The sequence below is a fragment of the Tupaia chinensis genome, unplaced genomic scaffold, assembly GCF_000334495.1.
Source record: "Tupaia chinensis unplaced genomic scaffold, TupChi_1.0 Scaffold000117_2, whole genome shotgun sequence".
Taxonomy (NCBI): domain Eukaryota; kingdom Metazoa; phylum Chordata; class Mammalia; order Scandentia; family Tupaiidae; genus Tupaia; species Tupaia belangeri.
The window spans coordinates 6,730,164-6,743,467 of record NW_006159583.1 but is presented as its reverse complement, the minus strand read 5'-3'; the positions used below and the strand labels follow the sequence as shown (position 1 = coordinate 6,743,467).

At 37.0% G+C, this 13,304-nt stretch overlaps 1 protein-coding gene across 7 annotated transcripts in view; it reads right to left on the bottom strand.

Moving 5' to 3' along the window:
- Window positions 1-13,304, bottom strand: part of EYA4 (EYA transcriptional coactivator and phosphatase 4) — a 325,860-nt gene that overhangs the window by 50,795 nt on the left and 261,761 nt on the right. For all 7 annotated transcript variants that reach the window (XM_006144330.3, XM_006144324.3, XM_006144326.3 and 4 more), the window contains 2 exons: window positions 7,702-7,838; window positions 5,978-6,061 (listed from right to left, as the gene is read on the bottom strand). In XM_006144330.3, coding sequence (XP_006144392.1) covers window positions 5,978-6,061; window positions 7,702-7,838 — 221 coding nt within the window. The remainder of the gene's footprint in view (window positions 1-5,977; window positions 6,062-7,701; window positions 7,839-13,304) is intronic.

The window sequence follows — 13,304 nt, the reverse complement described above, 5'->3', positions numbered from 1 at the left end:
CTATTGCAACTGATCACCAGAATGAGCTAATTCAGTCCCTTCTCAAGGTTATTACCAAACACATTAGGGAACTGAAGGATCAGACCTGGTTACAGAGGATTGTTTAAAACATCTCAGGACTGTTAACATGAGAATACGTACCAAATGACTATAAAAACAAAACACAAACATTCCTCAAACTCATTTGGTCATGATCTTTCCTTGAATACTACTCATTAACATGTTTCAAAGCTAGTGTTCTCAAGAAAAAAAGTTTGGTAAGCACTTTATTCAACTGGTGCTCAAAATGTGGGAACCATTGGTTTTATCTGCGAATTTGTTCTAAATGCAAAATATTGAGTGCTAATCTAGACCTACTGAACTGGAAACTCTGGGGGCAGAACCCATGGACCTGTGCTTAAACCCTATGAGCTACTGCGACTTGCACAGAAGGTTGAGAAGCACTGTTCCAATCTAAGGCACAACCATTTCTTCCAATGTAGTAGTTCCTACAGGGTCACCTTATGTCCAACCTTGTTCCTCTAAATTACATTTTCTAAAGTACATATATGAACTAGTATCTGTCATTCTTTGGTCTTGATCAAGTTACTTAAACCGTCATAATCTTAGTTTCTTCTTTCATATAGCAAACAATTATAGACCATCAGGTACCAACACTGCCTAGAACCCTCCAACAACTTCCCTCTGAACTAGAAAAAATAATGCCCATACATCTGACAATAGATGACAGACACTACCTGATCCAACCCCTGCCAGCCTCTCCGTTCTTACATTGCATTCTTTCCCTTTGGTTATAATCTTCCAGCCATACTTGACTTTATAGTTCTGGAGCACTGGAAGATCATTCCTGCCCAGGGCCCTTTTGTATCCCCTGCTAAAAGGTCCTTAACCACTCACCCCTTCCACTACTCTGCAGGGATAGCTCCTTCCTTGTAATTCAGGCCTCAGTACAATGTCACCTCCACAGTCACACACTCAGTCACTCTCACCGAGTGACTATCTTCACAGCAGTTTCAACTATCTGAAATAATTTCATCTGTTTGCAAACTACCTGAGAGCAGGAAGCATATCTGTGTTGATATTTTTAGGCCAGTCACAGAGGTGCAGTGGTAGTGCAACAGTGTGTGATAATAGACCACTTGAGAAGGTCTTGGGTTCAAATCCTCAGGTCTCCCAATCTCCATGCCAGGTCTACACACGCACACATGCCCAGGATCCAGGCTAGCTGAAGCTGGGAGTAGACTGTGGCATGAAGATCCTATTGTGGGTCTCTCGTTCTCACGCTTTCTCTCATCTACTTCTCTCATTGAGAAAATAAATAAACACGATTTTAAAAAATTATAATAAAATAAGGTTTAAATAACATCGGTTAGTTAGTCTGTCTATTGAGCTGCTCAGCATTTTCACTTATGACTATGGAGAGGCTGAACTGCCCTAGGTCCTCTATGTTCCCTTTACATGTACTCCTGAGCTGCATGTTGTCCAAAGCTTCAGAAGATGAGCCAGACTTGACATCTCTTATTTAGCTCCTTCTCAAGATACCAATGTCCTACTTGATAAAAGTCATACCAATTTCCTTACTGATCTAAAGAAAAATGTCAATGATAAAATGACTTTTAGAAGAATGTAAATAATAACTCAAGATATAAGGTAACTAAGTTGTTTTTCCTGGAAGGCAATAAAGATATTTTAATTTTGGTTATATGAGTAAAACTACAACTTAAAAATTTTCTTACTATAATTTGTTTTCAATTTCCCTGAGTACAAACATTGCTCAGCATGGTAAATTATAACATATCCCCTTTCAGCAACACAGAATACTATAAAGAAATTAGACTTGTGGGCCAGCAGATAGCATAGCAGTTGCATTGCTGGACTCCCACATGGCCAACCATGGTTCGAGTCCTGGACCTTGTGGCTTGACAATCATGCTGGGCACATGTGTGCGTATGTCCAAGATCTCAGAGAGAGAATGAAGGACAAGGGATTGCAGTGTGGCCATCCCCCTGGAGAGTGATTTCTCATTTTCCCTCTCACTGTCTCTGACTCTATCTCCAGTGAGGGCATGCACCCTAAATCAAAAACTTTTTTTAAAAAAGTATACTTGTTAAGAGACTGACTTGATTTCTAATATATGTACTAGTATTTGTCATTCTTTGATCTTGATCAATTTACTTAAACCCTCATAATCTCAGTTTCTTCTTCCATAAGATGTATGTCATAATAAAATATAAATTATAGTGGAGTAATTATGAAAATGAAATAGGATGTTTCAGAAGCTATAATTTTTGGAGTATTAATTCATACCAAACATTCTGTTAAGGCCTTAAAACATGCTATCTCTTCAATTAATATTTACTATGGACAGTGTTATTCCCATTTTATAGTTATTGAAACTACAAAATTAAGTAATTTTTTCAAGTTTTTTATTTAATTTTATTCCTTGTCATTATTTTGTATTTTATTTTTTTGAAGTTGACCAGAGAGAGACAGCGAGAGAAGAAAAGTGAGAAAGCAAGCTGCCAGGTCTGAGACTTGAATCATGGTCAGTCACGTGGGAGTCCAGCCATCTTAACCACCATGCCACCTGCCAGCACCAGGAATTAAGTAATTTACCAAAGTCAGGAGGATGTATGCATCAGAACTGGATTTGCAAACTTGAGTTTATCTGACTCAAAATTTCTTACCCTTAACTACCAACCCTATTGCTGCTAAAATATCAGTCTGCGCCATATAGCAGGTATTCCATCAGCGTAAGCTTCTCTTCACACCCTTCCTTCCCACAGTGCCCGATTGTTCTCATTCTGCACCACCACTAGGCCCAGTTACTGTCTGCCATAGTCTCACTGAACGTTTCTTAAGTTTTACTTCTAGACAGAACAATAGCCTAGTGTCTAAGAGAAGAGAATTAAAATTGTTACAAGGTAAAGGAGAACCCACACAACTGCCTAAACAATAGCTCCCTAGCTGCCATCACTCCTTTTAGGAAATGCCACTTATAGACAGCATCACTCCTAGTAGCTTAGTAGTCAATGTCATGTCGCGTGCAGTAGCAGAAGGAACATGGAGTCTGATGTCCAATTGGCTAGGGCCCCTGATTCATCTGTATCATTGACTGGTTGTATGGTGAGGCTCACATTGTTATTGCCTCTCTGAGCATGCTTCTTCATCTATAGGTTGAGAAGAACAGCTACCCCTTAATATTGTGTGACATTTCCTACGTGCATTAAATAAAAGTTCCCTTCTTCCTCTCACTTTGCCCCACCTATCCTGTATACTCTGCTGTACCTTCTGGAAGCATAAAGAATGTCTGTTTCTATTTGAGGAAAGTTTTGTAGCCAATACTAGGAAGTGATGTAACCTGCACATTGAGATGTCTGCTGTCCAGGTAGTCATCCAGGGATGGGACAGGTTTATTTCAATGATGCACCACTGCTTAGAGAAGCTTGAGAACCTTGCTTTTGTAAGTGCTCTGAGAGCTAGTTTATGAGTCAGTTGAGAAAAGCCATTTCATTACACTATGATATTTCTGACAAAAAGAAAAGAAATAAATAGATTCTCTTGGGTGCAAATGATCTTCTTAATTCTGAACAGCAAAATTACAACAAGAAGATGAAACTTGATGTCAAGAAATATGTTAAAAATATAAAAATAATTCCAAGACATGAGTTCTAGCACTGATATGATGCAACTCAGATATTTAGGTATAGCTCCTAATGGTGACTATTGGAAAGAGATCTTTACCTGGGTTCATGTATTCAGGTTAGGTTGTTTATTTTAAATACTTATCCAATATGAAACTGAGCTGCACAAAAAATATTGCAATCAGTTCAAGAGGATTTACTGTGTTCTCCTGAAAAGCTGATATTATTCTAGAAGAAATGCTTTATTGTCCAGAAACTTTTTAGACAGCACACTCCATCAGTAATAGAATTTTGAGTGTGCACCCCTAATTTATGTATAGTAATACTTCAAATTAAAACCATATGCAAGCATGCTATGGACTGAATGTTTCTATTCTCCCCAAATTCACATTGAAATTCTAATCCCACTGGGGATTAGGAGGTGGGGCATTTGGGAGGTAATTAAATCATGAAGATAGAGTCCTCGAGAATGGGTTTAGTGTCCTTATAAAAAGACACAAGAACTTGCTTTCTAGCTCTTTGCCCTCCACCACGTGAGGACACAGATGTCCATCTGTAACCCAGGAAGTAAGCCTTCATAAGAATAAAATCTTCTGACACCTTGATCTTGGACTTCCCAGCCTCCAAAACTGTGAAAAATAAATCAATGTCTATTGTTTAAACCACCCAGTCTACGGTAGTTTTTTATAGTGAAAGAGATGATAAAAAAATTAATGAGACACAAATGTATGTGTGCATGTCAGTATTCATTCTAATATTTTTTTCCTTATCTTAACAGATGGCCTTATATGTCTGGCGCATATGTATACAGCCTTTTTTAGAGACTACTATTTTAGATGATGATGACTGATAAAGGGGCCAAGACTGCTTTTGAAAAAAAAACAAAAAAAAAATGAAAACAAAACAAAACAAAAAAACAGAACAAATTGCTACTTTCATATGTGTTTGGCAACATCCATTACTTCTACTAAAAAACAACAAAATAATGATGTAGATGCATCCAAAGTGCAATTTATCATTACTAGTCTAGAAGACACGGTTCTAAGAACTGCATATTGAGCTGACATGAGACATTACCAAATAATGTGATGCTATAAAGGCATAGCAAGATCAGGGGACTTCAAAAAAATTAATGGAAACATGGAACTTTATTGAGTTTATTTTTAAATCTATGCATAGGATTTTCATAATGCTCCTTTTCCATGAACTTTTAGAAGACTATTCTGTAATTGAAAGCTGGCCAACATGTTCCCAATTGACACTGGTTAGATTATGAGTCCTGTTGAGTCAGACTTAAACAGTAATGGCTTACACTACTGTGTTTACAGCTGAAAGGTCTGTCTGTTATGGTTATATCAGTCTTTGTACAGTCATTTGTAGAAACACTTATACAACAAGTGTATAATAACACTTGGAAGACACTAACCATGAAAACAATAGCAAAAGAGAAAAGCATGGTGTGACCCTATCTCAACTGTTCATAGCTTTATTAGGCTTACTCAAGTTACAGAAACATATTTTCATTCATAAATTCAAAGGATCTGTCAGATAAAAATGTATTATACTTGTTTTTTAAATGGCATCCTACAGCAACAGTTAGTGCAACAAACTAGTTCAAACTATTCCTTAAGGTTTCCTTAATAGGAAATAATATGTGATTTTGTAATCTTTCTTCTTCTTTTTTTTTTTTGAGAGATTTTTCGCTATAGGGCGCATGCGCTCACCAGACAGACAGAGAGAGACATAGAGACAGAAAGCAAGAAATCACTCCCCAGGGTGGATGGTCAAGCTGCAATCCCTTCTCCTCTGTACTCCTCTTGGGATCTTGGGCATGCACGCACACGCGCCCAGCGTGAGTTTTAAGCCACCGGGTCTGGGACGCGAACCGCAGTCGACTACGTGGGAGTCCAGCGACATAGCCATTACACTAACTGCTGGTTCCATGATTTTATAATCTTTCAAAACCCATTACAATTGATCAAATTTTTCCTCTACAATAATTATGAGAGAGTAAGAGGCTTGATCTTGATATAGGAAACACAAAGTCATTGTGAAGAAGGAAAAGAGAATCCAATTTATAATTAGCTTGATAAAATCTGTCACCTTATAATAAGTCACTGGAAATACTGAATTGTTGGAAAAGTCATGATACATTTTTGCATAGAAAAACAGAAAAAATACATCATGACTTTTCTGATAACCAATAGATCACTGAGAAGATTTTATAAGACTGTACCAAAAACACTTCAGAGTGTTTTTAAATGGCCCTTGAGAATTTTGAACCAAATAAAATTCTAACAAGATTTCTTGGAGTAAAATGTCTGATTTCTTACCTTGCCATATTTCTGTGCATAAGACCCCGTGAGCAATGAGTGAAAAACAATGATGGTTTCGTCCAAATCCCAGACAAACACACGCTGAAGACAAAAAAGTAGGTATCAGAAAGCTATAAAGTTTAAGGAAACAGAAATCTCTTTGTAAGTAGAAAATATCTCCCTTCATTGTTGGATATAATTTTAATACTACTTTACAGAAAATTACCCAGTTCCACTAAATTTTTTCCCCAAATTTTTCAAATCCAGCATTTGTAAAACCTGAGGAACAAGAATCATACAAATGATAATAAGCTTAAAAGTAAGATGTCCTGGGGGCTGACAGGTGGCGTGGTAGTTAAGGGTGCTGGATTCCCACATGGCTGACCATGGTTGGAGTCTTGGACCTGAAGGCTTGGTTTCTTACTTTCTCTCTCTCTCTCTTTCTCTGTCCCTCCCTGATCAAATTAAAATAAATAAAGTTAAATAGAATAATTATTTTTTTTTAAAAAAAGATGTCCTCATTTGAATGATTTTTTTCCCAAACAATAACTCATACTTAAAACTGAAATAAGAGATATTTAGACTTTGTAATGGAGGAGAAATAGAATGTAGCGTCCATGGACATCTCCCCTTAAGGGATGATTTCTCAATTTCTTGTCTCTGTCTTCTCTCTGGTGAGCTGTATGGCAAAAACCTAAAAAAATAAATAAATAAATAAATAAATAAATAAAATAAAGGTGAGTAATCTCTAAAAAGAAATTGTAAATTGTGGACTCTCTTGGGCCAGAGTAAACCAGCAGATATGTTGTTCGGTCTGCATGCCGTTTTGAAATATTTCAAATTATTGATCAACATTTCATAATTAGGAGACTTCAGAGAAACCAGGGTTCTGCCTGCTGCTGAGAAACCAGAAGCTGCAGTCTTGTTGCCTGGCATCCCACAAGGCAGTGATGAGCGGGATTTCACAATAGGGAAGTGCTTACAGCTCCCCACAGTTCCTGGACCTCTGGTCACTCATTACACCCCTGCCAGGGGGCTGAAGGCACATGAATTTGCTACTAATGTTCAGGTAGAGAAAGTCTCTTATGAAGAGGTGCAATGTTTCTTACTTGATTTTACTCAATTGGTTTTAATGTATGTAGTTGTATAAGAAGTTAACATGTTTAAATTTAATTTCTCCTGATGTTTTATATAAAAAGCAACCTGTTTAGCATGGGTAACTCTCAAAAGATCTCACAAGTAGGAAAATAACACATTATCAAAATTTCTACAGATATTCAAATTTTAACACATAAATCAGATGACTGAAATTTTCCCTATTTTCAGGAGATGACTTTTCTTTTCCATACAGATTGCTTTTATCTATTTAAATTTATTGACCCTTATAAATTTTCATTCCTTTAGCACTATCAAATACAGTATTTCTCAGAAAATTTTCCCACAAATGTGACTTTCCTTGTAAAATTTGTTAGTGTCAATTTTGGATCAAAAGATGTAGTTATTTCAGGCCTAGAATTTGTAAAAGTACTATCACTTTAAAGTTTTGTTGTTTTAAAGTTTTTATCCATTATAATGAATAAAATCTCTAACTTCAGCATTGTAAAATGCTTAGAACAAAGTGGGCTCATTCAGTTCCTGATATATCTTTTTTTTTTCTTTTTTTAAACTTTGAAATGTAATGGAATTGTAAAAATATATTGTTCATTAAAATAAAGCATCATAGTAAGAATAAGCAGGCATACCTCCAGGTCACTATCAGGGGGTGGGGAGGGATTATTTTTCCGACCTCTTCCTCGGGACTTTGACCCAGAACTCCTACATGTTCTCTCATCAAGATCCTTGATAGGTGTGGAGGGGCTCTGCACAGTGTCAAACTCTCCTATGAATAAAAATGGTGTCAAAAATAGCATTTCCTTTTAGATCAGATGTGAGTTATCATTATCAACGAAATTAACAAATTCCTATACAATAGAAACTTTCTAGGACACAAATAAGTATGATTCAAAGAGCATAAAAATCTAATTCATTCAAAAAATTTGTAGATCACTCCAATCCCTCCTAGTCTTAATCACTAGGATCTATGAAACCTGTCTTTTATACCCCTGTCTTTTATATGCCTTCAACTTTCTGTCTATGCTTCCTCCTACTTATTTATCTACATTTAGACTTATCCTCACCTCCTCTTTGGTCATAGTTCAGAGGCTAAGATGTCTCTTTTTGAATCAATCCCATTCTTCCACCTGCAAAATGGACTCTACCCCATCTCTTAGGGAATCACACTCCATTAGTCAAAACCTCTCTCATTCTCCTTTCAACCTCTCCTTCCTTTTCCAGGGGCCACCAATAAGTTTAGAATTCTTCCCCTTGACCTTGCATTTCTGTTTAGATGCTATCTACTTGCAATCTTCCCTTTCAAATCAAACTTCTGAAAAGAATAATGCATACCAGTGCTATACAATAGAAATACAATGTGAGCCAGAAAATTCACCACATACATAAGTCTAAATTTTTTAGCAACTGCATTGAAAAAGAGAGACATCTAAGATCAATCTTATTCATATGTTAAATGAATATATCCAAAGTGGTATCATTTCTGCATACAATCAACATAATATCAATGATAAGTTTTATGTTCTCTTTCAGACTAAGTCTTTAATCTTATCCCTGTTTTACATTTGTAGTACAACTCCATCTGCACTAGCCACATTCCAAGTGCTCAGTAGCTGCATATGACCAGTGACACGTTTGTCTCCACTTCAGGACACCTGATTGTCATAATCTCGCTTCAGCACAAGAAAACTCTAACACCAATACATTCGCTAAGAGCTCTCAATGACCACTTGAGTGACAAATGCAGTAGACTCACTCAGTCCTTATCTTTGTGGGTCTCTGTTGTGCTCGATCCTCTCAAACATTATCTCTTTGGAACTATTACTTGGCAGTGGATACTCTGCACTTCCTAGCTCTAGAATCTCCCTCACCAGTCCTCTGACGAGGAGACATGTACTGTTCCTATAAGCTGCAACTTAATGAGAGTTCCATACTTTGACTACCTTCCTCACTCCACAAGATCTGGGTGATTTAAATTTCTCCTATGTTAATGACCTTACCTGTGATTACGCATGCATAAATATTCACTTCTAAGCAAGCCACATGCTGTTTCAGAGTTTCAGGTAATTTATTTCGGCATGTTCCATAGGTATCTACATTTTTTTTTAGAGGTTTTTGCTATAGGGCACGTGCATTCGCCAGACAGAGGGAGAGAGACAGAGAGATAGGAAGAGAAAAATCACTCCTCAGGGGGGATGGCCACACGGCAATCCCTTCTCCTCCATTCTCCTCTTGGGATCTTGGGCACTCAGGCACACACGCCCGGCATGAGTTTAAGCCACTAGGTCCGGGACGCGAACTGCGGTCGACTACGTGGGAGTCCAGCGACAGCCATTACGCTAACTGCTGTTCCCGGTATCTACATTTTTGAAATGTCTAAAACTAGTGACAATGTATGATAGGAGTTAAAGAATACCGTGAAATGGCACACTTGTAGGAAGGGTTGTTAAGATAAACTATGACAACTGTGAGGGACTGTACAAGTAAAGGAATATGACTTGCTGTCTGACTTCAAGCATATCACTCAATCTCTCTGAATCTCCATTTCATTGTTTATTAAAGCATGGGTAAGAGTATTTATCACTGTGGATTGTAAAGGGATGAATCTGATTAATACTTGCTCTGGTTTAAATCACATGTATAAAGTTAAAATTTCTAAGAGTCAGATGGCAAACTACATTAAACTTATATTACACAATTTTAAAACATAAAGATGTTTTAATTATTTTGCTTGATCTTTAAAATAAACTAAAATAGGGGCGAGCAGCTGGCATGGTGGTTAAGGGTGCTGGACTCACACATGGCCAATCACGGTTTGAGATCTAGACTTGGTGGCTTGCTTTCTCTCTTTCCTCCTTCTTTCTCTCTCACTGTCCCTCTCTGGTCAAATTTAGAATTAAATAAATAAATTAATAAATGAATTAAAGTTAAATGAAATAATTCTTTTTTTGGAGAGCTTTTTGCTATTAGGCACGTGCACTCGCCAGAAAGACAGAGAGAAAGGGACAGAAAGCGAGAAATCACCTCCCAGGGGGATGGCCACGCTGCAATTGCTTCCCCTCCATTCTCCTCCTGGGATCCTGGGTATGCATGTACATGCACCCAGTGTGAGTTGAAGCCATCAGTCGAGCCTGGGACTCGAACTGCGGTCGACTACATGGGAGTCCAGCAACATAGCCATTATGCCAACAGCTGGTCCCAAATGAAATAATTTTTTTTTTTTGAAGAGATTTTCACTGTAGGGCGCGTGCGCTCGCCAGACAGACAGAGAGAGACATAGAGACAGAAAGCGAGAAATCACCCCCCAGGGGGGATGGTCACACCGCAATCCCTTCTCCTCTATTCTCCTCTCGGGATCTTGGGCACGCACGCACACGCGCCCGGCGTGAGTTTTAAGCCACCGGGTCCGGGACACGAACCGCGGTCGACTACGTGGGAATCCAGCGACATAGCCATTACGCTAACTGCTGTTTCCCCCAAATGAAATAATTTTTGAAAGAAAAAAAGGTTTTAAAATAAATGAAAATAACCTCCAAGGCAGCCAAGCAGTTATTAACCTAAGGAAACAAGTTTGAATTATTTAAGCAATATTTTTTTCTGACAAGTGGTAATTTTTACATAGAAAATATCTAATCATTTCTATCAGTTATCACATTTTCTTTGGGAAACACTGTGCATGTCAGGACAGAATTTAAAAAAAAAAAAAACATGCCTAGGTTCGATATATTATTTGCCCTTAAATTATGGTTAGCACAGTTCATTGTCTGGGTCTCTTTAGATGGGAGCAGACAGCATAATAATAAAGTTTGTTAGTTTGGGGGTTGAATATAGCCCTACCATGTCGTAAATCATGCTTCAGCTTACTTGTATAAGCACTAAATGAAGCTTTAGGTATCTGAACACACAGCAACTTTTAAATAAAATCACACAATATTTTTTTCTATTTTTAATTGTTTTTTGAAGCAATGTTTCCAAGGTTACTATATCCTGCAAATCGAATGATCTCTTTCAAACAAAATGTTAATTCAAATAACCCTCATGTATTAAGTAAGCTTTTAAAAAATTTCTGGATGTATTTCATAAAACCTGTCTTATATTCATTACACATTAATTTTCAGGTGTTATCCATTAGAAGGCAGCTTTATTCTTGCAACAGTGCAAAAGCTGAAAGGATAAAACACTTGTAAAATCCCAGTCACTTTGATCAACTGTAGGTGACTGATTGTAAACTGGATCCATAAAGGAGTTTTGTAGGCCAGCTGGTGGTATGGTGGTTAAGGTAGCTGCGTCTCACATGGTCAACTGCATGGTTCAAGTCCTAGACCTGACAGCTTGAGAAACATGGTATATGCATGCCCAAAATCCCAGTAAGAGAATAGGGGAGAAGGAACTGCAGTGCAGCCACCTCCCCTTGGGGAGTTACTTTCTCACTTCTCTCTTTCTGTGTTTCCCCAATGAGTATACACACCCTACAGCAAATTAAAAATAAAGAAAGAAGTTTTGTAGGAACACAGCTATTCAGATGAACTGGGATGCAGCAGCGAATGAACTGGCACAGCAAAAAGATGAGAAGAGCAGGAAGATGAAGGGTAAAGACCGTGGTCAGAGAAAGTGTCTGAGTTTCAATAAAAATGAAGACTTAATACCCATTGATTCTTTCAAATTGATTCTTTTCAAATTACAGAAAGGTCTGAAAAGGTCTCAAATTGGGACAAAACATGAGCAGAAGTGTTTTGATGGGGTAACTGCATAGCCTTTAAAAGAAAGCGTGAAAAATATCTCCACATTTATTAAACCCTTAGTATAAATCATGCATTGTTCTTTTTTAAAAAAAGCCTTACTGAAGTATGTGTTTGGCTTAATTCACTGCTCGTTATGTTTGTGAGATCACCTACATTACAGCCTGAAGCAGTTGTTTGTTCTTTCTTTAATGTGGCTAGAACTTTATCATATATGTGCATTCCGTTCTATCCATTCTGTTGATGATCTGGGTTATTCATAATTGGGCTATTATGAAAACACATGTCTTTTTGGACATTTGCTCTCTTCTCTCTTGTATAACTATACCTACCAAGGTGATTGCTGCATCAGAGGGGATGCATATGTTCATCCTCAGCACAGACTGACATTTCTATGGAACGGTTATATTTATTTACTCCTCTACTGGCAATGAGAGCTGCCATTGCTCTGAATCCTTGCCAATACTTGATATTATTAATCTTCTTTATTTTATCCATTGTGGATGAATGGTTATATTTCACTGTGGTTTTAATGAGAAATTTTTGATAAATAACGATGGAGAACAATTCTTCATAAGTTCCGTACCATTTGATATCTTCTTTCTATGAAGTAACTATTAAATCATTTGCCTCCATGTTAAAAATTGTGTTTTTTTTTTAAATTGATTTGTTAGATATCTTTATTGTGAAACTTTACATACAGATATATATCTGACTTGAAACTTCCTCCAACCCATGTATTAGATCCTTTATTATCATCTTTTAACTTTTAGAAAATGGAAATTTGGGACTTGATTTACTCATCAAAATAAATAGCTTATATATGGCAATGTTGGTATGATTCCAGAACTCCTGCTTTTACCACTAGTTATATTTCCTCCCCCAAACAGCAACAGATGCTCCAGATTACAAAAAGATCAAACTTAGATCTGCATCTACTGATCGAATGAATCATATAACAACCTATGGAATGGGAGAAAATATATGCAAACCACACATCTGATAAGGAGTTAATGTCTAAATTATATATGAACTTTACAGTAAGAAAACAAATAACTCAAATAAAAATATGGACATAGGGTATGAATTGATATTAAGAAAAAGAAAGACCTGTACATGGCCCATGGGTATATGAAAAATACTTAATATTACTAATTGCCAAAGAAAAGCATATTAAAGCCACAATGAGCTATCACTTCATACCTGTTACTATGGCTATTATCAAAAAGACAAACAATAAGAGTTGGAGAGTATATTGAAAAAAGAAAACACCTGCACAATGTTGGTGGAAACATATTTGTACCTCTATTATGAAAAATAGTATGGAGCTGCCTTAGAAAATTAAAAATAGAACTACCTTTCCCAGCACAAAGGAGGCCAGAAGGTGACTAATAAATACCAGTTTCATAAATGACTTGCTGGCAACTTGGGTTTTCCTTACTGCCATGACATACAGATTTTTCTAACTCTACTGATGATCTAAAACAAATGATTAA